The sequence below is a fragment of the Pan paniscus genome, chromosome 5 (assembly GCF_029289425.2).
Source record: "Pan paniscus chromosome 5, NHGRI_mPanPan1-v2.0_pri, whole genome shotgun sequence".
NCBI lineage: Eukaryota > Metazoa > Chordata > Mammalia > Primates > Hominidae > Pan > Pan paniscus.
In genome coordinates, this window is record NC_073254.2 from 41,177,390 (window position 1) to 41,203,791 (window position 26,402).

Sequence of the window (26,402 nt, forward strand, 5' to 3'; positions counted from 1 at the left end):
GGCCCCATAAGCAAATGGAGGCTTCTCTGACAGCTTCTTTTCTCAAGTCTTGGTGACAAATATTTGTTTTTGCTTTGATTTGTTCCTTTCCAAAAAACTCTGAGTACAATGCAATCTTTTTAAATAGCGAATCACAGCTTGTTTTATGTGGCCAGATCTTACTGTTTGCTGTGAATTTTCAGAGATGCTACAGCCTTCTCAACAACAGATTATGAATCATTCCAAAGATTGACCTTCTAAAAACATTACCTGCAGATTCTGACAATGAATCTGTTTAGGATTTCCCCAGGAAACAAAATAGAATGACTAGAGATTATGATGTTGCTTGTAGTTTAAATTTGGTGTTTGCCTTCTGCTTTCCCTGGTTCCTCTCGTACATGTTGTAAGATATAACATGTGGAAGAAAAGTGTAAGAAAAGCAAGAAATTCAGAATTTCATCATTCTGAAAGAAACCCAAATTTATCTTTGCTTCTTTTTCGTAAACAAGGAGGTTTCACACCGGACGCATATAAAACACTGTGATGGAGCCCCATAGGGGAAAATATCCTTTCACGCTATACTTCAACGGTTCCGTGGGTACTTTGAATGCAGGAAAACTACAACAGGCCCCGCTGGGATTCGAACCCAGGATCTCCTGTTTACTAGACAGGCGCTTTAACCAGCTAAGCCACGGAGCCACCGTGACTCTGATACTACAAATGAGCATAGAAAAGAGATGATCTTTGCCTTTGTTCTGTGCATTGACACACTTTCTTGTTACTGAGGTTTGAAAGTAGCCACACGCTTCTTCAGACACTGAAGATTAACTTTGGCTTCGCCCCAAAAGACCTAAGAAACCGCTCAGCTGCAGGATAACGAGGTTTTTCGCGTGGGGGAGGTGGGGGGGTGAGGGAAAGGCTGGCGATAGCCTGACCCCCGCCCCGGGGCGAACAGGAGAGTCCTCCGAGAAACTGCCTCAAATAGCAAACAGCTCATCCTAACGTGGGTAAAGTATGACCTCGGGCTTCAGGGAGAAGAGGGTAGGAGAGCGGGTAGCCAGCCACATTTACAGAACACTCCTCCGAGTCGTGTAATGCATTTACACCAGAACACTTACGGCACCAAGAACTGATCTAGCAGGAAGCAAGCTATTTGTTTCTTATTTCATGGCTTTTAAATTAAACTGGAATTAGATTAAAATTCCAGTCATTCCTTACCCCATTTCTTTCCGTTAAAATTGGGCTCCACCTACCTGCTTCTTGCTTATTAAAGATTAACTAATGGGGTTCCAGAGTTGCTTCTTAAAAATGCAAGATTTAAGAAATAACAACTTAATCTTGGAAAGAGATAAAGAAGTCCCCTTCCCGGTATAGCTACACAGAAAGAAAAGCTTTCCTGTCCTAATACTTGTCCAAAGGATCTGATTTGATGTGTCAAATCAGCATTATATATATGTGTGTGTGTGTGTATGTGTATATATATATATATATATTATAGAGAGAGAGAGAGAGAGAAAACTTCTATATTGTCATGGGGGCTTATGTGTTTCTAACTTATTCTGTTCTCTATTAAAAATAAATCTGATCTTGGGAGTATAATTTGAATAAAGGGGTTTAATGAAATTCTGAAGAGTATACAAATTGTTGGCACAGCTGTGAAAGTAACTTCCCAAATGAAACCTGTAATTATGTTTGGCTGTTTTACTTGAAATCTGTTGTCCTGGTGATTATGGTGAAACAGACATTTCAGTATTCCTTAGCTGTATCAATATTTGAAGGATTTCTCTGTCACAGTCTAAGGCAGACATTGGCATGTACCTTTGCCTATGTATGTGATGGGGGAAACAGTAAAAGGTCACGCCGACTAGAGTTTTCATTTTTATAAAAAGATGCAAGTCGGCCGGGCGCAGTGGCTCACGCCTGTAATCCCAGCACTTTGGGAGGCCGAGGCGGGCGGATCACGAGGTCAGGAGATCGAGACCATCCTGGCTAACACGGTGAAACCCCATCTCTACTAAAAATACAAAAAAATTAGCCAGGTGTGGTGGTGGGCGCCTGTAGTCCCAGCTACTCGGGAGGCTGAGCCAGGAGAATGGCGTGAACCCGGGAGGCAGAGCTTGCAGTGAGCTGAGGTCGCGCCACTGCACTCCACCCCGGGCGACAGAGCGAGACTCCGTCTCAAAAAAAAAAAAAAAAAAAGATGCAAGTCTATGAACTCAGCACTCACTTTGATTGAGACTCATGAAATAAGCACTTATTACTTTATTATTATAAGATTAGCCATCATATTATTAGTGTGCTTGGAGCCAATATAATCATCATAAATAGCACAGTCACACCTAATATGGCTTTAACCCAACTGTGGCAGGCCCCAGACAGCAGAGCCAATAGTATTTTATTTTGGTTTTTCCTTTGACTGGCAGCTGACGAAGTTTGCACAGAATTTCTAGAATGTCAAAGGAATTGTTTAGCCAGAGATGAGACTTGGAAGCAAATTGAGACTTTGAGCAATCATTTACAGATCTCTTGGTGTGAACCATATCTTCTATTCAGTTCCGACTGTGATTAGGAACCATGGAACCCTCACATTGGCTCCGCTCCACACATCTGAAATTGGAGAGGATGCAGGTGGCTGTGTCACAGACTGCCGACAGTCATGTAAAACAATGTGAGAGTGGCAGATGGTGTAGTTTTCCATGTGCCTGGGAGTGAAACTAAAAAAAACTGCACTGAAACAGAGAAGAGTCCACCACTGTCATAGTTGTATGTGTCAACTTAGGCTACCCAGTTATTCAATTAAACACTAACCTACATGTTTCTGTGAAGTTATCTTGTAAATGTGGTTAACAATCAGTTAACCTTAAAAAAAGATTCTCCCTTATGTAGATGGGCCTTATCCAATCAGTTAAAAGGCTTTGAGAGCAAAACAAAGGCCTCCCTAAGGAAGAAGAAATTCTGTTTCAAGACTTCAGCATCAGCTTCTGCCTGAGAGTTTCCAGCCTGCCCTACAACCCTACAGGTTTCAGACTTGCCAGTCCTCACCCTAGATATATATAGATATATATCTAGATGTATATATCTGGACTCTTTCTCCAATATATGCTGAAGAAAAGACTGGAAGTTGAAACTGGAACTGTCAGAAAAGATGTAGAAAGATTTCCAAGAGCAAAGCAAAAGCATTTCTTTCTTTCTTTTTTTTTTTTTTTGAGACAGAGTTTTGCTCTTATTGCCTGGGCTGGAGTGCAATGGGCGCGATCTCGGCTCACTGCAACCTCCGCCTCCCGGGTTCAAGTAATTCTCCTGCCTCAGCCTCCCGAGTAGCTGGGACCCACGCCAGGCTAATTTTTTGTATTTTTAGTAGAGACGGGGTTTTACCATGTTGGGCAGGCTGGTCTCGATTTCCTTACCTCGTGATCCGCCCACCTCGGCCTCCCAAAGCGCTGGGATTACAGGCGTGAGCCACCGCGCCCAGCTGAAAGTATTTATCGTAGTGAATATGGCTAAGAAATTTGAGGCACCCAAGGGAGGTCTTCAAAGCCTGCAAAACACAGATAAATTTTTATAGACAAACACTAAGGAGACTGAATGTGGACAGAGCCTACAGCCAGCTGGGTTAAAGCTCATTTTTAAGGTGCTAGGTGGGACCTGTGACTTCCAGGGATGCTCTAGCCTGACCAGCATGGAGAAACCCCGTCTCTACTAAAAATACAAAATTAGCGGGGCGTGGTGGCGCATGCCTGTAATCCCAGCTACTTGAGAGGCTGAGGCAGGAGAATCGCTTGAACCCGGGAGGCAGAGGTTGCGGTGAGCCGAGATCGTGCCATTGCACTCCAGCCTGGGCAATAAGAGCAAAATTCTGTCTCCAAAAAAAAAAAAAAAAAAGTTTTGGTAACCTATTTTAACATAATTAGTTTTCTTTTGAAATCTTACATATTTATCTTTTCTTTCGTGTATTTAAAAGTATTATTCTGAGATAGAGTCCAGAATCACCAAGCTGCCCTTGGGGTCCATAGTACAAAACCTAACGAGAAGATCCCTATGCTATTGCCTAGGGAGGAATCCATAACCTAGGTCTACCTTAATATTTATGCAGAAAGAGCAGAATATTTTTTGTAACGGCTGTTGAAACCTTATGAACTGAAAACAAATATTTTCTAATCTCAACGTGTATATTCTCAATATCAGGCAGTTTTACTTCTGTTTAGTAGACCTCAACTTATTTAAAATGCTCACCAGGCATGGGGATGATTTATTTTCAGAAATATGGACAAACTAAAACACACACATATGAGACGTCTGTTTGCTTTCAAAGTGAAAAAGTGAACATTCATATGTGTGTCCGGGTTGATGATGCTCCTTATAAAGCTGTCAAATTCTGAGATCAAGGCCCTGCAGTAGAAGCAGCATGCAGTGAGGAGGCCTAGCACAGTTTCGCTTAGTAAAATATTTGAAGAAAAAAAAAAAAAAAAAAGACCCACAGAGAGACAAATAAAAACTCAGACCACGTCACCGTACAACGGCTTCCAGTTTCCTACAGAATACCAGCCAGAGTCCTTACAAGAGCCTGTAAAGCTGGCCAGAGTCCTTACAAGGGCCTATAAAGCTGGAGGTGGTCTCCCAGGATCTCCTATTCCTCTCCACTGAGCACCGGCCTCCTCAACATAACTCCCAAGCCTGCTTCCACCTCCAGGCCTTTTCCCTAGCGATTTTTCCCTGTTCCAGATCATTCATTTCCCCTGATATCAGCATTTATCCCTCATTCATCACTTTCACTGCTGGCCTTTCCTATCCTCTTTCCCTGTTTTATTATTATTTTTCTCCAATCGCTTATCACTATTATTTTGTTTATTTAATGCTTTATTATCCGCTTCCGCCACTGCCATGTAATCTTGAGGGCAAGGGTCTCTCATGTTTTCTTCACCGTTATCTGCAGTGCCTTGAACACTAATACTGGTTGAATGAACGAACGCATTAATGGAGCGGTGATATTGGGGCAGAGAGGATGCAGGGCTTGCTTTTCACCGCCATTTTTCAGCCGGCAGAGACAGACCGAGAAAGGAATGAAGGCCACGGGGCGTGTGCAGAAGTAGCTACCAGGGAGTCCATGCGCTGCGAGCCTGGACCAGCGGGCAAACGCGGCTTACAGGCCTTCACCCAGACATTACGGGTACAACCTAGTTTCTTATGAAATACCTCGCCCTTAAAGCACGCGCAGGGCCAGTGGCGCAATGGATAACGCGTCTGACTACGGATCAGAAGATTCCAGGTTCGACTCCTGGCTGGCTCGATATAAGTAGGCTCATTTTACAACTTTCTGACTCCGCAGGAGTAAGGAAATTCCTGCAAGGTAAATTTGCCTGGAAGACTCAGAAGCAAGAGGGGCAGCTCCCGACAACATATGGGGCTATCATTTCTTTGCGGAGCATTCTGCCACTGACCACGTGGTAACGCCAACTACGTCAGAGAAACGCTCGCCCTACCCAAGTTGTGCCCAGCCTTGCCTGGCCATTTTGGCCGAAGAACGAAGGACCTTTCAGAGATTAAACTAAAGTCTCTATTGTGTTCTTCCCTATTCAGTCATTTGTAGAATAAATTCTATGGCTTCAGTTTGAACACTGGAGGGGCTGGGTCTGAGCTTTTCATTGGTTTTTCTGGTTTGCGAGGTCGGTACAGAGACGCACGCGCACATCAGCAAAACTCGCACTTGGAACGAAGAAACACGGAACTAGGCAGGAAGAACTATTTACTCTGAAAAATAAGTGCTTAGTGGGTTTCCGTAGTGTAGTGGTTATCACATTCGCCTCACACGCGAAAGGTCCCCGGTTCGAAACCGGGCGGAAACACGTTTTTTTTTTTCCCTCATTTTACTACGAAATTCTTCCAGTGTGTATCTTTGAAAGACTTTTTCAGGCTGTCATAAATTTCCTGTCTTCTTGTCTTGCTAGATCGGGGCAGCAGTGCTTAGGGCGGGCCTCAGAGGCTCACACACGTATCGCCAGGGGGAGAACCAGCTCTCTCCGGCTTGGACTCGGGGCGGCTCCCCGCCTGCAGCCCCGGAAGCGCATCCTCACCTTCCCTCGCCTTCCTGTTCCTGGCGGAGCCGGGCTCCGCTAGTCTTCTCTGTCTTAGGGCTGGTGCTGGCCCTGCCCACGCCTAGGGCTCCGGCGCGTCACGGGCCTCAGCTGGGATTCCCGCGCCCCTCGGACGGCCACGAGACTCGGGTAAGTGCCTCACAGACTTTGTGCGCTAACCCGGAAAATGAGGGGCGTGGTGGGGGGGGTCCCGCCGCCCTCCGTATACTTAGGACCCTCCTGCCAGCTGGCCCCGGTCATGATTAGGGGCCTTGGGCCCCGTCAGCCCCGCCTGTCTTCCCGTCTCCAGAGTAATCGCAGCATCTCTCCTGAGCTCCGAGTGTGAATCCCTGGAAAAGCTGAATCCAGAGGTGGGGTCACAGAGAGCCGCAGGCCCGACCGGGATGAGAAGTCCTAATCGGCGCTCTAGGGGCGTTCTAAAAGAAGGAAGGAAGGGGATTTGAAAGGATTGCTCCCGCAGGGCTGTGGCCTTGAAGAGGTGGTGACTGGCAGGTGGGACTGACCTGCCGTGGGCTCTCCCTTCCTCCCCAATTTACCTTCGAGAAACCCTCGTTGAGGAGACACCCAAGGGCTGAGTCCTCCTCCACTTTGACCTTTTGCTATTCCATCACAAAGAAAAAATGGATCCCAAAGTTAAGAAATGGACCAGCACTTGTTTAGAATCAGGACTGGTGCCTTGGTGTTTGGCCTCTTACCTCTGCCACATGGCTTGCTTACAAGTTAATCGGATTAATCAAACGCTTTTATGAGAAAGTTTTGTTGTGTCACCTGGCAGCCTCTGGTGTTCCCTAAGAGGGATTTCTTTCTTAGATGTATTACTACTTTTTCTAGGGATTAGCCAAGCCTAGCCTCTCAGATCATATTGCTCCAGGTTCCCTCAAATGACTAATAAGAATGTGATGTGTTTGTTTTTGTTTGTTTGTTTTTGAGACGGAGTCTCACTCTGTCGTCCAGGCTAGGGTGCAATGGTGCGATCTCGCTCACTGCAACCTCCACCTCGATTCTTGTGCCTCAGGCTCCCGAGCAGCTGGGACTACAGGTGTGTAACACTACACCCGGATAATTTTTGTATTTTTAGTTAGAGACGGAGTTTCACCATATTGGCCAGGCTGGTCTCAAACTCCTGACCTCAAGTGATCCGCCCGCCTCGGCCTCCCAAAGTGCTGAGATTACAGGCATGAGCCACCGCGCCCAACCGAATGTGATATTTTTATGACCATGAGGAAAGAAGGGCTGCATTCTTTGGTGGGTCCGCAAAATTAAAAAAAAAAAAAAGAAAAGAAAAGAAAAGAAAGAAAAGGACAATGTTAATGAGCTGTTTTCTTTTTATCATTTTCTTAAACAGGCTGCTTGGGTAGACGTTGACTTGAAAGGTCCATTCTTTTGTCATCTTGCTGGTTCCCTTAACAAGACAACACCTTGGCTAGCAAGATAATATCTTGGTTAGCAAGACAATAAACTTGGGCATGTGCTCAACAGCAACCTGTCTAATACATTTTCATTTAAAATCCCCTCTGTACTACTCAGAAATATAAGCAAGTTATTATGGTGCCCAGAAAGGGGGCAAAGGTTCCAGGGTCCTAGGAGATGACAAGGATTTATCCTCTTCATCTTTCTCCGATCCCAGTTAGCAGGAATACTTTAGCCTGGAAGGTGAGTGTGCCCCTAACCAACCTTTACAGATGGGTGACTGTTTGGGAGCTTATGGCTCACTCCTTCTCTTTAAAGCAGATGCATTCTGGCAAGCTGCAGCAGCAAACCTACCCTTTTAGACACCCTGCGTTTTCTCATCTTTCCTTTCTACCCCTGCATCTCCCAGTCTCTCTCACTTAACCTCCGTGGAAACTCATGCTGCGTCTCTAATACTTTGGAAGATGAAGAACAAACGCCCTGGAGAGTGACTGACACCATGTGACCTCTTGCTTCTGTAGCACACTGCATCTTGCCTGTGAATCTTTTTTTTTTTCTTTTTTTTTTGAGACCGGGTCTTGCTCTGTCACCCAGGCTGGAGTGCAGTGGCACAATCTTGGCTCACTGCAACCTCCGCCTCCCGGGTTCAAGCAATTCTCCTGCCTCAGCATCCTTAGTAGCTGGGATTACAGGCACGCACCACCACCCATGGCTAATTTTGTATTTTTAGCAGAGATAGGGTTTCACCATGTTGGCCAGGCTGGTCTCGAACTTCTGACCACCTTAGCCTCCCAAAGTTCTGGGATTACAGGCGTGAGCCACCACGCCCTGCCTGAGTCACTAAATTCTTACACTGTTCCCTCCTATGTTAGTCCGCTAGGGCTGCCGAAACAAGGTACCACAGGCTGGGTGACTTAAACAACAAAAATTAATTTTCTTTGACTTCTGGAGGATAGAAGTCCAAGATCAAGATGTCGGCAGGTTTGGTTTCTTCTGAGGCCCCTCCTTGGCTTGCAGATGGCCACCTCCCACTACATCCTTAGATGTGTTCCTCTATGTTGTCTGTATCCTAATCTCCTCTTCCTACAAGTACACCAGTAATATTGAATTAGGGCCCACCCATAATACCCTATTTTGCTTTTTATTTCACTATTAGTTTTTTTTTTAAGCTATTTTTGCCAGTTAATTTAAACATCATGATCTTCTTCTAATGATAAAAATGCAAGTCTTCATGCTAACAAAAGGATTGGAAGAAGGATGAAGCAGATGTTTCTTCTCCCCTACAGCAATCTGGTTAAATGAGGAGTTAAATTGAGAGCTTTCATGAGAATTTCAGTCCAGTTCTGTGCAATGAAGACGAGTGATTCAAAACTTTCACTAACTTGCTCTGTTGTTTGTAATATAATGTTATTGGAAGAGTTATTTTAACAAAGGGGAACTGTTATATTTCTAAAACTTTTAAAATTGTTGCCATGTCTTGGGAAAATAACTTCAGTATCTGTCTTGATAATTTCTTGCCCTGATGATACCATTGAAAGTCATTTCTCTATGTTTCCAAAAGTTGTACAATTACTAGTAAGATTTATCTGCCAGTTAATAATTTTTCTTTTCTTCCACATGCTTGAAGGAGTATTTGTAATGACTTTTATATTTTATCATTAACATTATTTTTTTGAACTCTTAAAATGCGTATTTTTTTTACATTAATAGACTTCTTTTTTTCAGAGCAATTTTTGGTTTACAGAAAATTGAGCAGAAGATACAGAGAGTTCCCACATACTTCCTTTCCCCCACCTCAGTTTCTCCTAAGTTATTAACAACTTGCACTGGTGTGGTACATTTGTTACAAATGATGAACTAATATTGATAGCTTATTATTAACTAAAATATATAGTTTACATCAGGGTTCACTCACTGTATGAAGTTCTGTGGGTTTTGTCAAGTGCGTAACATCTACCATTTTATAATATATGCCATTACAGTAGCATACAAAAGAGTTTCATTTACCTAAAAATCTCTTCTGCGCCACCTCAAATAATTTCTTCTAAGTTAAAACCACTGTGTGGTGAGAGCTCCTTCCTTTTCCAACCTCCTTGTCCTTTATGGAAATGGTAAGAGCTTTTACCCATCTCTCTGGTCCCTTTTCATTATGTGTGTATCTGTCTCCTACATTTGTAAGGTCTCTAGAGAGTCAGTGACCTGGTATCCTAATCAGCTTCCTAAAGGTGAGTTTCAAGAATTAAATCCGTATTTATATACTCAGATACAGCATCCAGGCAGTGGCCTATTTTTCCTGATTTTATTTTGTCACCTGCTGTATTTTGGCCTTTGACATGTGGAGATCATGGCCCCCCTACTTCGGATGGACTTCAATGGATCTAACTCGAAGAAGACTGAACCCAGGAAAAGAGACTGTGTTAGCATTCTCACACCAGGAAATGGGCTGAGAAACAATTTTGGAGTGAGATGGAAGGAGAATGGTATGGAGTATCTATTCTTAGGGAAATGTGTGCTAGGCCAAAAGCTCACTTTTTGGTTAAACACTCTCATTCTCTGATAACATAAAGGCCTCTAAAAATATATGCAGAATATTTGGGGTAACCTTATTATTCATTGCCCAAGTTAGGTCACCTTTCAAAGTAAAAGGGAACATTATGAATAATTATACTAGGGCAACAGGTATAAATCAAGTCACCCTACCATTAGACCAAGTGATTTTCACTGGTTGCTTCATTGTAAGAGTAACTCCTTTTGTTTCCTAAAAATTGTTAAAATGATTCCTTAATGTTGCATTTGAAATAAAGGGAAAAAGACAAAAATTAGCAATAAATTCATGTAATGTCTAGGCAAGGATTTCTTCAGAAGAGAGCAGGTCAGGTGTAGTTAGATCAGTAGAACTGTATGTCTCAGTGGCACCATTACCTTTTTTTTTTTTTTTGAGGCAGAGTCTCACTCTGTCCCCCAGGCTGGAGTGCAGTGGCACAATCTCGGCTCACTGCAACCTCCGCCTCCCAGGTTCAAGCAATTCTCAGGTGGATCACCTGATGTCAGGAGTTCGACACTAGCCTGGCCAACACGGTGAAACCCTGTCTCTAGTAAAAATACAAAAATTGGCTGGGTATGGTGGCGTGCGCCTGTAATCCCAGCTACCCAGGAGGCTGAGGCAGGAGAATTGCTTGAACCCGGGAGGCAGAGGTTGCAGTGAGCCGAGATCGCACCACTGCACTCCAGCCTGGGTGACAGAACGAGACTCTGAGACTCGATCTCAAAAAAAAAAAAACAAAAAACTGGAGCAATTTGGAGACAAGATTAAAAAAATAATAATAACATTGTAGAATGGTGGCCACTCACAAGGTTACAGAATTTCCCAGTAAATGTTTTCAAGGGTGGGGCAGAAGGTATGATAGAAAAAAGCTTTAAAAAAGTCACACAGTGCCCATGAATGCCAACCCTAGGCCTAAGTCCTAATTACTCAAACTCAAACTATTTTCCATTTCCTACCTGTGTGGCTCTCAATCTGTGCTCTGGGCTACCCACATTTTTTAGTACTTTTATTAATTCTTGAGCAGACACATACAATTTTTCTGTGTAAGACATAGGTAATACTCCAGCCATGTGCTTCCCCTACAGTTTAAAGAAGAGAATGCAACCTCCCCCATCTCTGGACTAACCTACATGCCTTCTCCAACTACATCCCTTTCCCAACTCCCAAGAGATGACCACTGTCCAATTTTTATTTATCCCTTTTTTTTTTAAGTTTTACTATATGTTTGTGGCCTCAACATGTCATAGTTTTACATGTGTAAATGGATCTATAGTGTACATATTCTTCTGCAACTTGCTATTTTTCTTCGGCATTATATTCTTGAGATTCATCCTCGTTTTTGAACCTACCTGTAATCTATTTGTTTCTGCTGCTGAATGGTATTCCCTTTTATAGATACTACCAAAATATATGTATCCCTTCTACTATTGAAGGACATTTGGGTGATTTACAGGTTTTTGAAATTACAGTGTTGCTAGAAACATTCTTGTGGAGATCTCCTGTCCACACCTCCAAGAATCCCTCTAAGTAAACACCTAGAAGTAAAATTGCTTTACACAATACCACTGTTTGCAGAGTGCTTTACAAATAACCACTGTTTCCAAAAGCAAATACACTAATTGGCACACACACACAGCAGTACATAAGGGTTTTGATTGCTCCATATCAGCTGAGCCCTTGATATTGTCAGACAACTTGGTTTTCCTCAATTTGATAGATATGAAATGTTATATCCTATGCTTTTAATATGTACTTCTTATATATTTTTAGGTGCTTATTCCTCACTCATGCTTCCAAGAAGTACCTGTTAACATTTTTTGCCATAGTTGTAAAATTTTCATTTTGTCCTTTCCTCATGGATCTATAGGAATGCTTTATGTATTCAGGATTCTAACATTTTGTCTATTATATATGTTACATATATCTTGCCAAGCTGGTACTTATTGTTTTACTTTTATTATGCTATCTTTTTTGATATACACGAATTATTAACAACATAGTCAATTTGATTTTTAACGTTTACATTGGTCAGTCTTTCCCTTTATGGTTTACACTTTTTGTGTCTTGTTAAAGACATCTTTCCAGGAGCAGCGTGAGGAGGACAGAAGCACCCAACAGGACTGCTCAAGCCACCTGCGAACACTGCTGCTACCATGCCCAAGAGAAAGGCAAAAGGAGATGCTAAAGGTGATAAAGCAAAGGTGAAGGATGAGCCACAGAGGAGATCAGCTCGGTTGTCTGCTAAACCAGCTCCTCCAAAACCAGAGCCCAGGCCTAAAAAGGCCTCTGCAAAGAAGGGAGAGAAGCTTCCCAAAGGGAGAAAGGGGAAAGCAGATGCTGGAAAGGATGGGAACAACCCTGCAAAAAACCGAGATGCCTCTACACTCCAGTCCCAGAAAGCGGAAGGCACTGGGGATGCCAAGTGAAATGTACATTTTTGATAGCTCTGTACTTATAGTGACTCTACTGTTTGAAATACTATTTTTTTAAATCAAGTTTTATAAAAGTGTAGAATTTTGGCTTTTTTAAGTTATGTTGTTAGCACACAGGACACTTCCTTGTTGTCTTTTGTGGAAAGGGCAAGTACCACTAATAGGGTGTATCTCAGAAACTGAATTGAAATAAGGGAAAATAGGATTTTCTGTCCTGGTTTTTGAAGATTGTTCTTGATTCCCTTGATTCCCAGGAGAGATTCTCTGACATTCACGTGTCAGCCACTTTGGCACGGAAGCCTTACAGTGTGGGGTACCAAAACTTCGTGTCTCCTCTTTCCCTGATGCCATCAGCATAGACTTGATTTCCTTAAACCGAGAGTTTTGATGTGGCCTTGGCCACATCAAACTCAACTGTGTTAAGTAACAAAAGTACCTAAAATCAACTGTGTTAGGTAACAAAACTCAGGCTTTCTGTTGATGACATTGAGATGGTGTCACTTAAAAGAGCCAAGATTCCTGTTTTCAGTTTGTGGATTCATCCCGCTGGTTTTACTTTAGTCCCTCCATGTCAAAGTGGGCCTGTGAAAAGCTCATACATGCCTCACGTGAAGTGTCCACCCTCTCTGAAAATCTTTCTTGTTCAAAACAGCAGCGACATATGTTGTTAACTTTTACAGTGACTTTTGGAGGAGGGGAGTTTGGAAATTGTAAAATGTTATAGATTGTTGCCTATTTCCTGCTGAAAGTAAATGTTTTTAAAAAGTATCATATAAAGCTGAATACAAATTGGTTTGGGGGGAGATCCTTTCCTACCCAAAGTCATAAATATATTCTTTACTGCCTTGTGGAAATTTTATAGTTTTGCCTTTCACATTTGTCTTTAGTCTGTCCTGAACTGATTTTTGTGAAAATTATGAGTTAGAAATTCAACTTAACATTTTTCATATTCGAAGTGGTTGTCTCTGCACTATTTACTGAAAAGTTCATCCTTTCCCCAGTGATTTGTAACACTGCCTCTTTCATAAATTAAATTTTTGTGTACGTGTGTGGGTCTTTTGATGGTTTCTATTCTGACTGACATCAATTTGTCTAATCTTGTAGCAGTACAGTACAGTCCTGATTATTGCAAGTTTAGGAAAAGGTCTGATAAAAACCAAGATGCCTCCACATTTTGTCATAATTGTAACCAATTTCACCTCTGTCTCCAGTATCACCACAAAATTGTTCTTCCTTGGAGTGTCTTGGCTATTCTTAGCCAACTGTTCCTCCATATTACTTCTAGAATTAGACCAACAATTTATAAATCAAACAAACCCAAGAGCATTGAAATTTTGATTGGATTTGTATTGAATTTATAATAGATTAATCTGGTAAACCATGTCATCTTTACAATGTTGTCTTCCAATACATGAATATGGTACAGCTCTTCATTTACTTAGGCCTTTGAAATATCTTTCAATAAAGTTTATAATTTTCTCCATAAAGGTCTTCTTGTTAATATTTCCTAGGGACTTTATGCTTTTTAACACTACTTCGTATGGTATATTTTTAGTTACCACATTTTCTGTTTTTAGCTAATGTTGATTTCGATTTTTGTATCCAGCAGCCTTGCTACCTCTCATTCTTGTATCTGCATATTCTTGTGGGTTTGTTTGTTTTTTTACATAGACAACCATATATTCTGTGTATACAAACAATTTTGTTTCTTCTTAGTCCTTATTATACCTGTAATTTCTTTTTCAAATGGTCAGCGTAGTCTAGGTGTTGGCGTCTGCTTTTTTTTTTCTTTTTTTTCCCAGACAGAGTCTCACTCTGTCTTCCAGACTGGAGTGCAGTGGTGTGATCTTGGCTCACTGCAACTTCCACCTCCCGGGTTCAAACGATTCTTCTGCCTCAGCCTCCGAGTACCTGGGACTACGGGCGCGCGCCACCACACCCGGCCAATGTTTGTATTTTTAGTAGAGACGGAGTTTCACCATGTTGGCCATGCTGGTCTCGAACTCCTGACCTCAGGTGATCCACCCGCCTCAGCCTCTCAAAGTGCTGGGATTACAGACGTGCGCCACCACGCCCGGCCGTGTCTCTGCATTTTTTTTTTTTTTGAAATGGAGTCTCACTCTGTTACCCAGGCTAGAGTGCAGTGGCGCAATCTCTGCTCACTGCAACATCCGCCCCCGATTCTCCTGCCTCAGCCTCCCGAGTAGCTGGTATTACAGGCACCTACCACCAGGCCCGGCTAATTTTATTATTATTATTATTTTGCATTTTTAGAAGAGACGGGGTTTTGCCATATTGGCCAGGCTGGTCTCAACCTCCTGGCCTCAAGTGATCAGCCCGCCTCGGCCTCCCAAAGTGCTGGGATTACAGGCATGAGCCACCATGCCTGGTGCCATTAGAGTTTCGAGCAAAGAAATGGCACAATCTAAGGTGTTTTATATATGTGTGTGTGAGTATGGCTGCTGCATGAGCAATAGACTGTAAGCTGTCACAGCAATCTAGGCAAAACATGTTGATGATTTGGACCTGGTATGGAACGGTGAAGAGGTCTGAGAGAGTTGGCAGTAAATAATGCCAAGCTTGGATGATTGCTTAGCCTTTCTGAGCCACAATCTCCTCAGTAACAAAGCAAGAACTATTATCTATTTTGCAAGGTTTTGAAAAGAATTAGAGATACTTTATGGAAATGACTAGTAGTGCAATTTACCTCATTAGCATATTGATGCATAAAGCTCTGTTGAAGATTTGAAAAAAAGATTCATATTTCCCAGAATCTTACATCGCCACTGAAAAACAAGGAAAAAAGACAATTCGATTACTCCACAAAACTGAGACCCAGGCCACTCCATATGGAGCCCTTACTAAAACCAGTAAGTAGCATATATAGTAAAACTGGAATTACATAATAGCATTTTTTTCCATTGTAATAGTGAATTGCTGGCATTTCTACTTTGTCATGCCGTATTACCATCCTTCATCTGCTCAACTATTCCCAATCCATTTTATTTGATAAACAGCAAACATTTATCTGCACTTTATGCCTGACAACAGATTAGGATCAAAGATAAAAGAAATATTCCCTGTTCTCAGCTCAAAGTTGAATGACAGCCGGGTGCAGTGGCTCACACCTGTAATCCCAGCACTTTGGGAGGCCAAGGCAGGCAGATCATTTGAGGTCAAGAGTTTGAGACCAGCCTGACCAACATAGTGAAACCCTGTCTCCTACTAAAAATACCAAAATATTAGCCAGGCGTGGTGGCGCATCCCTGCAGTCCCAGCTACTCAGGAGGCTGAGGCAGGAGAATCGCTTGAACCGGGGAGGCGGAGGTTGCAGAGAGCCGAGATGGCGCCACTGCACTCCAGCCTGGGCGACAGAGTGAAACTCCATCTCAAAAAAAAAAAAAAAAAAAAAAAAAAAAAAAGTTGAATGGGATAGAGAGATAGGTCGCCATACAGTAGTGTGCTCTCTGTTATAACACAGCAAGAGACCCAAACCCTGATGCCAGGGCATGAAGGGGCCTTAGGGAGGACTTCCTGGAGTATGTTGACATATGACCAGCAAAATGAAAACAGAAAGGAGCTGGTCAAGCAAGGAGTGGGGAAAAGGCTTCCAGTAAGAATAATAACATTTACGAAGATGTTAAGAGAATATGGATAGTGCATATAGATGTGCATAGTAGTTGTTTACCTTTATTCTTTCTCACCCCTCTTGCTGTCATCTTAGGTGCATAGTAGATGTTCAATAAATTATTGTTGGATCAAAAAATTAAGATGAATAACCAAATTATATCAGGTTTCTGACTATAATAAAAGAGAATTATTAAGTGTTGTTGCCAAACTGTGTGCCCAGTGATTTACATGAAAAATTTTATTTCGAAAACCCTATGAGCTGAGTAGTATTGTTCTCATTTAACTTTACATTTAGACAAACATAAATTTAGACATATATCAGCCTGGGTGATCTAGAGTTTTTTTTGTTTGCTTGTTTGTTTTTTTGAGACGGAGTTTCACTCTTGTCGCCCAGGCTGGAGTGCATTAGCGCGATCTCAGCTCACTGCAACCTCTGCCTCCCGGGTTCAAGTGATTCTCTTGTCTCACCCTGCCGAGTGGCTGGAATTACAGGCGCCTGCCACCATGTCTGGCTAATCTTTTGTATTTGTTTTAGTCGAGACAGGGTTTCACCATTTTTGCCAGGCTGGTCTCGAACTCCTGACCTCGTGATCCACCCGCCTCGGCCTCCCAAAGTGCTGGGATTACAGGCGTGAGCCACCACGCCCGGCCTAGAGTTTTTAATAACCAAATTTCTGACCCTCACATCTGAGGCACTGAGCATGGAAGAGTTGGGAAGAAGAGGGAGGGAAACTTATTTTTCTGTATCTGTCCTTGCACCACTACCTTCTTTTCTCAATAGTTGTTGTGTTACAGAAAAAGGGTCCCGATCCAGACCCCAAGGGAGGGTTCTTGGCTCTCCCGCAAGAAAGAATTCAGGGCGAGTCCGCAGTGCAAAGTAAAAGCAGGTTTATTAAGAAAGTTAAGTAGTGAAAGTACAGCTACTCCATAGACAGAGTAGGGTGTTCCTGAAACGCGGAGGAAAGCGTCCACCCTAGATACATACTTGTAAGTATGGGGAGATGTGCTCTGCTACAAGGGTCTGTGATAAAGGATTAATTTTCTTATTATATTTTGTAAGAATCGATATTATTATCTTTAAAGCAAAATTTGGAATGCCTTTGTTCTCCAGATATGGGGACATCTAGACACTCCCAAGTCTGGGTCTGTTTAGTAAACATTATTAATTTGTTCCCTTAACCATAAACATCTAGAGGCTAGGAATGCCTGACTTTCTGGGAATGCAGCCCAGCAAAAGTCCCGGCCTCGTTTTCCTAGCCCTCACTCAAAATGGAGTCGCTCTGGTTCGAATGCCTCTCACAGAAATCCCGCTAAAATGTACCTCCCTCGGTTGCGGTGAGCCGTGATCGTACCACTGCACTCCAGCCTGGGAGATAGAGTGAGAACTCCGTCTCAAAAAAAAAAAAAAAAAAAAAATACCTCCTTCTCTCAAAACTCTCCAATGGCTTCCACCCTGGGTCATCAACATGGCCTGGAAGAGCCCTACTCCGGATACCCGAGGGCGCGGCCCCAGCGCCGCGACGCCCCGCCCCTCTGGCTGCTCCGCTCTGGGATGCACTTCCGACGCCCTCTAGGCTTGGGAGTTCCGCGCCTCTCGGTGTCGCCTGGGGGGCCTGCTCCGGTTGGCGCACTGATTCCCAGTTGGGTAGGGGAGGCTTGACTGAGCTCCCACCCGGAATTTCACCTTAGACCTTTAAAGACCTTGCTCCGGCCTCCCGCGCCAGCGCTTACACCTAGTCCTCTTTAGTGGAGTTCCGGCGGAAGGGGATGGCGGGCACCAGACGGTGGTCTCCTCCCAGACGGCGAATTTCCGCGGCTTCTTCATCTTTTAGCTCCCAGGGAGCCCTCTGGCCCCAGCATGAAGCCCATGGAGCCCTTTTCAAAATTGTATTTTTAAAAGCTTTTAAAAAATACACAGGATTTTAAAGAAAGCCAATTGTACTACAAAACAGTTTTCAAACGATTAAAATAATTTCATAGAGTAATGTGTGCTTCTCATTAATGCATTAAATATTAAACATCAAGACCCGTCTTATGACTGCTGTAATTTTCAAACAGTTGTCTTGGGTATTTGTAACAACTGTATTGTGATACAAAAATATGTGATTTTTCTTTTCTTTTTTTTTAGACAGAGACTCCCTCTGTCGCCTAGGCTGGAGTGCAGTGGCGTGGTCTCTGCTCACTGCAAGCTCCGCCTCCCGGGTTCACGCCATTCTCCTGCCTCAGCCTCCCGAGTAGCTGGGACTACAGGTGCCCGCCACCAATTTTGTTTTTGTATTTTTAGTAGAGACGGGGTTTCACCGTATTAGCCAGGATGGTCTTGATCTCCTGACCTGGTGATCCGCCCGCCTCGGCCTCCCAAAGTGCTGGAATTACAGGCATGAGCCACCACCCCTGGCCAAAAATATGTGATTTTTCTTGATGACAGAGTCGTAGTTACTTCTCTTTCAATTGTGGTTTGTTACCTGTATTAGTAAGTGAAAGATATGTTAAATTTCAGTTAGAATAGACTAGAATCAGAAATAATCAGAATGCAGTGTGTGTGTTAAGAGTAAGGAATAGTTCATGCAACTTTTGTTTCTGTTACGTATGTATGACTGAATTACGATGTAAACTAAACTAAATTGTAGGTCACCACCAAAAAAATGAAAGCTACTGCCACTAGGCCCAAGTTCTGGGTGAAGAACCACGTCTGTTTACCTGGGCAACCCCATGGATCAGGAAAGCAGGGGATCAGAAAGGAGCACGCTAATGGAGAAAAGAGGGAGCCTGTGCATTTTTGTTGCTTTTCAAGAAAGAGTTTAACCTTTAACAACTTGTAGCCATTGTTATTGCAACTTTTACTCCTATTGCAGATGAAAAGCTTTGTGCGCTGTGGCTCCCTTTCCAAAAGGCCCATCTATTTTCTAAACAGCTCCTAGGTTATGAGACCTATGGTCAGCTCAAGAGTCCTTCATTTATTCGGGGATATCAGCCTGTGACTTGACCTTAACCTTCCTCTCTCTAACTGCAGTAACCTCTCCCGCCTTGTCCATAGTTTCCCTTCCGCTGTCTCAGTTACCCCCTTCAACCGTGGTCCAAAAATATTAAATGAAAATTCCAGAAATAAAAAATTCATAAGTTTCAAATAACTCCCCTTTCTCAGTAGCGTCATGAAATCTCCCACCCGCCCGAGGATCATCCCTTTGTCCAGACTATCCACGCGGTATGCGCTCCCCACATCTTAGTCACTTAGTATTCATCCTGGTTATCAGATCGAAAAAACATAGTATACTATGGTACTATCCAAGGTTTCAGGCATTCACTGTGTGTCTTGGAACATATCTCCTGCTGATAAGGAAAGAATACTGTACGTATTGGGTTAAAAATGAAGAAATGGAAATAAAAAAGGAGAAATACAGCGACACTTGAACAGGGACTTGAAACCTGGTTCCTCAGATTAAAAGTCCATGGCCATACTGACTGAGCTACCAAGCTTCATACAAAATGTCCAAACTACATCAATCCTGGTTTATTAATCTATGTATCTGACCTAGAAGGTGATTTTAGAAGGTTCAGCTGCGATTTTAATAAGGACCTGGTAATTTAGAAATTCTTGCTAATAACAGCACAGAAGCTCAGCCATAACGAGGGTCCGTTTTAAGACCGAGGTCTAACCATATTACAAATCCATACTAACATCCCCCCAAAATTCTATCTATCTATCTATCTATCTATCTATCTATCTATCTATCTATCATCTATCTATCTACCTACCTACCCATCTACCTATCTTTCTACACGCATATATATGTATTCATATAATCCAGTCCAGTCAAGGACTAACAGAATGCTCGCCTTCAGTTCCTAGGCTTCCCAGATAAATATCTCAAATCCTCTCTCTAAACTTGGGCCCAAACAAAACATTTTCAAAAGTAACCCGATCTGACGCTGGTGCACGTAAAGGGGAGTAATTGAATCACCTTTTCGGCGACGGACTTAGGGAAGCTGTTGTGAGACGAAAGATAGAGAAAACTGATTTAGCAGTTCTTGGTTTCACCTGCCTTGGTTTTCCTTAAAAAAGGAAAAATAAATTAAAGAAGTTTGTAAAGAAGCGTCCTCACTCTCCTTTTTCTTGTCAGATTTCCAGGTAGTTATCAATAGTTCTATCCCTGGGTCAGTAGGTTAAGTATTTGACAAGCGTGTCTGATGGCTGGAAGGTTTTCCACACTTTGAAAACTGATGGATGCTGCCCCATTAACCATTTCAGGATTTTGTTCGACAAATAAAAGAGAATTTAGTTTCAGCAGTCCGCAAATCTTAGAATTTTGGGGACAGAGATGGGGACGGGGACAGATATGGGAGGACGGAGACGGCGGGGCGGTGGGGTGGTAGCAGAAATCTTTCACAAACAACTAGGGAGAGCTACAAAGAACGGCTTCTTAGGGTAGGGGATGTAGCTCAGTGGTAGAGCGCATGCTTCGCATGTATGAGGTCCCGGGTTCGATCCCCGGCATCTCCAAGTTATTTTGTCCTATCTGCCCAATACTATTAGAAACTATATTTCAAAATGTCAAATAATTATGTTTTGTATCCTCCACTTCTTTAACTTTTTATGGGTTTCTTTTAGCCACTGTATGTAGAATTGTATATGGAGCACGGGGAACAAGATTGCTTTGAAGTGTTTTGAACTGTCTATGTGAAACAAATGAAATTGAGAACACAGAAAAACATGCCCAATGGGGAGATGACAGAAGAGGAGCAACCTGGAAAGTTGCCCGGAACCCATTAATGAGCCCTATTTGTGGTATATGGTTTGCCTTTAAGGCAGAAATAATCTTGGCTTGAGAACATGGAAAGGGGAGGGAAGACGGGCTATTGTTAGTCCTGTGAGTCATAGGATGATAAAAATAGGACAAATATCGGGAGAAGGATGAATCTCAGCTCAGCACGGGCGAATTTGGCTGCTCTAGTGCACCGGTCTCCCGTAGGGGAATAACAAAAAGAAAACATTCCGAAACACTGATGAAATTCTTGATACAGTTTTTAAAACTTTTCAAAGGCAGGTGGCCGGTTAGCTCAGTTGGTTAGAGCGTGGTGCTAATAACGCCAAGGTCGCGGGTTCGATCCCCGTACGGGCCAACTTCGTTTTCTTCCATCACGTAACTTACGGCCAAAGAGAAGGAAAAATCAATTGTCTGAGGACTGTTACTACAAGAAAGACCGTGCTAACCTTTATAACTAACACTTTGCCAGAAGTCCAAACCTTTGTAGCAAGTCCAGAGGTCTTGTTTTCTTAAGTCATGGTGCTCAAAATGTTTGCTCATGAGAAGCAGAAAAGCAGTAGGATAGTTTAGGAGTTAGATTTAAATTCAATAGAGGGCAAAACAGTGTCACCAATTTGTTTAGTGCCCCAACACTGTCCTTGAAATAGTCTGAAAACAGATAAATCTTCAGATAATGAAATGTGGGGCAAGTGTGAGAAGGCAGTGTTCATTATCTCTGATTGCCCAATTAAGGATCCCTACTTGGGAAGATCAACACTCACACATCAAGACAGAAATTCCATTCCGAGAGAAACATTTTCTTGTTACTTTGATTTCCCAAGAAAGGACTATGCCCCTTTCCAAAATCTACTTTTTCACATCAGCAACCTGGACCCGTTGGTCCAGGTTGGCCAACGCCAGGAATAACTGCTCAGTCCACATCTTGATGTTAAATATCCCCTGTTCCTTGTACAACTAATGCTCTCTGTTTATTTACGACCTCACAGCTGTATAGCCTGTTGAGTGATTTTTCACGTGTTTTACTATTTTCTGTGGAAAATGCTGATCGCAACTCACGAGCTCCACGTGGGCTTTGTTAGCCCCACACCTGTGGGTGAGCTCTAGCGCTTGTCAAAAACGAAACTTACTGGGCCTCGCCTCCAGAGACTTTGACTCAGATTTGAGAAGGAACCCAGATTTCTGCGTTTTAAACAAAAGCCACAGCTGTTTCTCAGAAAGGATGTGTCAAGAGCCCTTTGAGATAACAGTCCTTAGGATTGGATTGAGGGAAAATTCGGAGAAATTCTGAGAGCCTCATTGACCTGATAATTTTTTTTAACAAAATTAATTAAAGGTATTATCAATTATAGTTGCATATAGCTACACGTACATTTAAAAAAAAAGAAATTTGGTAAATATTTAACGCATCTAAAATAATGAATGCTCAGGCGGCTCGTTGGTCTAGGGGTATGATTCTCGCTTAGGGTGCGAGAGGTCCCGGGTTCAAATCCCGGACGAGCCCTAGTTTTGTCCCTTGCTTCTGAATCTGGCTGCTTTCGCCCAACCTTAGTATATAAGTTAAAACTTGCCAGTTAGAAGCGCCGATAATTGTGGCATCGATATGCGTTAGAAACCAACAAGTGAGTTGCGAGCTCTAGTTAAGGACTTTTTTTTTTTTTTTTTTTTTTTTGCTTCTCTTTAGTCCGCGCTACAGACTTTTGCAAAGGCAAACGTTTCCGGATCTTCTAGAAGTTCCGACTCCACGATTGTGTTCATGTGAAATATGTTAGAAATAAAATGGTCACATCTTAATTCAATGCTATTTATTATTGATTCATTACATCAAAGAATGGATTTAAACGGGAAGATCAAGAGTCAAGGTGTTAGGAACCTTTGAGTTATTTAGACTTTCCTCGTTGCTACAGCGTCAAGTACTACCCTGTCACACAGATCACGGTTCTGCTTTCTTCTGAGAAGGAGCATTTTTTCTCTCCTCCTGGAGCGTACCATTGGTATACTCATTAAGTAGATTTTTTTTTTTAATCTGTTGTGCTGAATCTACTTTTGCGGTTGGCGGTAAACACAACATACAAAAATCACTGCATCCTATATTGTAGTGGTTGTCAGATACTTCATATTAAAATATAATTGCAACCCTGCCCCCTTTTCTACGTGTGCCTTGATTATGAAGGACAACAAATGAGCAAACATACGGGTCCCGCAAAGGTGGGAGAACACCGCAGACATTTTCTTGAGGGCCATATAGCTTGGCAGGAGGGGCAAGAATTGATGGGTTATGAGAACAAGAGAGGAACGCCTCACTGGGCCACAGAGAGGGTCCAGGAAATTGTTTGGGCTCGAGGACCTAAGGTCCTTGGGACTATGCTTGGAGCCACATTGGTAACCGGGTCTGGAGTTTTGGGAGTGCCAGTGCAGGGGTCACTCTGGTAAGCATCCAATGAAACTGACTTTTAGGTCCTGGAAACATTTTGCGGCCTATCAACACAAATTGGTGAGAAGGGGGAAAAGAGGGAAAATGTAGAGAAAGTGACTGGAATGCATGCTAATGATTCAGGTTACGTTTACGTCCTTTGAGTTTCATTTCATCTTACCTATAAAACCAACATAGACATTGAAATCTAGAATCCTAATCATACAAAAGAAATTATGTATTCTCTTAGTGTATTGGGGGAAGAGCTACACCTGTGTGAGCCCGGCTAGCTCAGTCGGTAGAGCATGAGACTCTTAATCTCAGGGTCGTGGGTTCGAGCCCCACGTTGGGCGCTCTGGTTTTCAATCCTAAAATGTTTTCAGGTTTCTCATTGCGGTCCAAAAAAAGGGCATTATTAAAGCTCATCCCTCTGGAAGAAGGGAATTGTGTGATCATCGTGACCATTTTAGCCTTACTGACTTGACTGACGCATTCCAGCCTTCTCTGAAATTCTAGCTGAACTTAGTCTCAGTGCTCCCTGGTGTGGATACACTTCTCTGGCCTAGAGGTTTTGTAAAACCAGATATACTTAAACATAGGTTATGTAAGTCGTCGGTAGGGCATGAGCTCTTGTATATTTAACAAGTTCCTGGGCTGATTCTAAAGCACAAATCCCAGCAAAAAAGGTTTAGGAGGCAGGAAGGACCCATGACCATCAGTTAAAAAAGCATACCGCACACCTCTTCGTTGATTTCAAAAGTCCAATTAGCCACATACCTTCCTCTCACTTCACTAACATAGTTCTCATCTCTTCAGGTCTCAGGACAATATAAAGAAAATGCTCTAGCTCAGGTGTCCAAGACTGGCTGTGCATGTGAATCACCTGAGGCACTTCTAAAATTTTAGATTCCTGGGCTCACAGGATCTGAATCTCCAGTGGTTTAGAAGCCATTGTTTTATAAGGTCCTTTTTAAATTTTATGATACATATAGCAAGTTGGCTGCCTACTCAGTCTAGAATTCCACAGGAAATCAATGCCTTATGGAAAACATCATCTTTCTATAATAGGTGTAAGGTATTAGCTTTTTGGGTTGAGAAACTTGATGTTACATGTTTTCCTGCCATTCCCAGTGGCTGCAGCAGTATGAGAGAAGAATGGCGGGGAGGAAGTCAAAAAGATATGGAGCCTTCTGGGCTTGTAAGGACTTCAGATTTAACTGAGAGATGGGAAGTCTGTGAAGATTCTGAGCAGAAGAGTAACAGAATCTAACTTACCTTTTAAGAAGATAATTCTAACTGCTGTGTTGCGAAAAGACCTTAAGGGCACAATGATAGAAACAAGAAAACCAATTAAGAGGCTCCTGGTAACAAAAAGTATTAAGAAAGATCAGAGTGCTAACAGGGGAAGAGGAGAAGTGGGTCTATCTGGAAGGCTGAATCAGTAAGATTTCCTGGTAGATTTGAATGGGAGCGAGAAGAATAGTCAAGGATAACTTTAAGGTCAGAACACCAACCTTATACATCGATACCAATGAATAAAGTGTTAAGTGGCCCAGTGTATTTTTTAAAAATTGCCCTCAAACTTGGAAAGACTGAATTCACATGAAATGTTCTCTACTATATAATCAGAGCAAAAGGGGTTCAATGACAACAAGAGTTATATTACTGTGAAGACTTGATATATCAGGTCTGCAGCCCACATCATCTGTAAGGAGCCCCAGAATATGGATATTGCATTAAAAGAATGCTCACCTCTGAGCACACTGGAGACACAGTGACAAATTACCACTGTCTGTCTTCTGCCATCCAACCCTTCCTTTCTTCTTCTTCTTCTTTTTTTTTTGTAGATCTCCCTATGTTGCCCAGCCTGGTCTCAAATCCCCGGCTCAAGGAATCCTCCCCCCTCGTCCTCCCAAAATGCTGGGATTACAGGCATAAGGCACCACAGGCCCTTTTTTCTTTACTCAGTAACCTAAATATTATCAGTAATTTATCACTTGCTCCATGTGATATGTTATATCCCGTTTTAAAATGATTCCATATTTTATCTACTTAGATAAATAGCACTTACAGTTGGGCACAGGAAATCAGCAGTATTAAACTGGACGGGGCCAGTCACAGTGGTTCACGCTTGTAATCCCAGCACTTTGGGAAGCCAAGCTGAGTGGATCACTTGAGCTCAGGAGTTCGAGACCAGCCTGGCCAACATGGCAAAACCCCATCTCTACAAAAAATACAAAAATTAGTTGGATGTGGTGGTGCTCACGTCAAGTTCCAGCTACTGGGGAGGCTGAGGAGGGAGGATCGCTTGAACCGAGGTGGTGGAGGTTACAGTGAGCCATGATTGCACCACTACACTCCAGCCTGGGTGACAGAGCAAGACCCTGTCTCTAAATAAATAAATAAACTAACTAACTAACTAACTAGATGGACTCCCTAGGATTTGGGTGTATTGTTAGTATACACACCATGAAACTGAGAATTATGAGTTAACAAAAAATGGATGAATTTGACCACAGTAACTTTTCTTGAGTACACTGAGACTTGACTGTTCTCTAAGTCTACTTTATAAAAGATACAGTGTCTTTCAAAACAATTGACAAACACATTTTTATTAAGCACCTTTTCATTGCTGGACATTTAATAAAAATATGAAGATGATATAGTCCCTGCCTTCAAGAAAGTTGCCATCAAGACTACTTTCAGTGATCGTTTCTATGCTTTGTTACTAGAGAAGGTTCTCTGAATGTATAGAGCACTGCAAGAAAAAATAAATAAAAAAGAAAATTGCCATATACCTACTGGGTGAATGTGACTGATTTAACAAAAATTACATCCACAGCTATATTTTAATTGTCTGGCAATAGGAAATGAAGATGCAGCCAGGTGCAATGGCTCATGCCTGTAATTCTAGCACTTTAGGAGGTCAAGGCAGGAGGACTGCTTGAGGCTGGGAGTTCAAGACCAGCCTAGGCAACATAACGAGACCCTGTCTCTATATTTAAAAAAAAAAATTCTTTTTCAATAAATACAAAAATTAGCTGCGTGTGGTGGTGCACACCTGTAGTCCCAGCTACTTGGGAGGCTGAGGTGGGAGGATCACTTGAGCTCGGGAGGTTGAGGCTGCAGTGAGCTGTG

General features: G+C 42.6%; 1 protein-coding gene and 7 non-coding genes across 8 annotated transcripts; 7 read left to right on the forward strand and 1 right to left on the reverse strand.

Moving 5' to 3' along the window:
• Positions 1-604: 604 nt before the first annotated feature.
• TRNAT-AGU (transfer RNA threonine (anticodon AGU)) lies at positions 605-678 on the reverse strand. Its single transcript has one exon. It is a non-coding gene; the product is annotated as a tRNA-Thr (tRNA).
• A 4,515-nt stretch (positions 679-5,193) lies between these two features.
• TRNAR-ACG (transfer RNA arginine (anticodon ACG)) lies at positions 5,194-5,266 on the forward strand. The gene has a single exon. It is a non-coding gene; the product is annotated as a tRNA-Arg (tRNA).
• Positions 5,267-5,749: 483 nt separating this feature from the next.
• TRNAV-CAC (transfer RNA valine (anticodon CAC)) lies at positions 5,750-5,822 on the forward strand. The gene has a single exon. It is a non-coding gene; the product is annotated as a tRNA-Val (tRNA).
• A 47-nt stretch (positions 5,823-5,869) lies between these two features.
• HMGN4 (high mobility group nucleosomal binding domain 4) lies at positions 5,870-13,945 on the forward strand. Its single transcript, XM_024929278.4, has 2 exons — positions 5,870-6,200; positions 12,100-13,945. The coding sequence occupies exon 2, from the start codon at positions 12,180-12,182 to the stop codon at positions 12,450-12,452; it is 273 nt and encodes a 90-aa protein (XP_024785046.1). The 5' UTR covers positions 5,870-6,200; positions 12,100-12,179; the 3' UTR covers positions 12,453-13,945.
• Positions 13,946-20,517: 6,572 nt separating this feature from the next.
• Positions 20,518-20,589, forward strand: TRNAA-CGC (transfer RNA alanine (anticodon CGC)). The gene has a single exon. It is a non-coding gene; the product is annotated as a tRNA-Ala (tRNA).
• Positions 20,590-21,135: 546 nt separating this feature from the next.
• On the forward strand, positions 21,136-21,209 carry TRNAI-AAU (transfer RNA isoleucine (anticodon AAU)). The gene has a single exon. It is a non-coding gene; the product is annotated as a tRNA-Ile (tRNA).
• Positions 21,210-22,283: 1,074 nt separating this feature from the next.
• TRNAP-AGG (transfer RNA proline (anticodon AGG)) lies at positions 22,284-22,355 on the forward strand. Its single transcript has one exon. It is a non-coding gene; the product is annotated as a tRNA-Pro (tRNA).
• A 1,189-nt stretch (positions 22,356-23,544) lies between these two features.
• Positions 23,545-23,617, forward strand: TRNAK-CUU (transfer RNA lysine (anticodon CUU)). Its single transcript has one exon. It is a non-coding gene; the product is annotated as a tRNA-Lys (tRNA).
• The last annotated feature ends 2,785 nt before the right edge of the window (positions 23,618-26,402 follow it).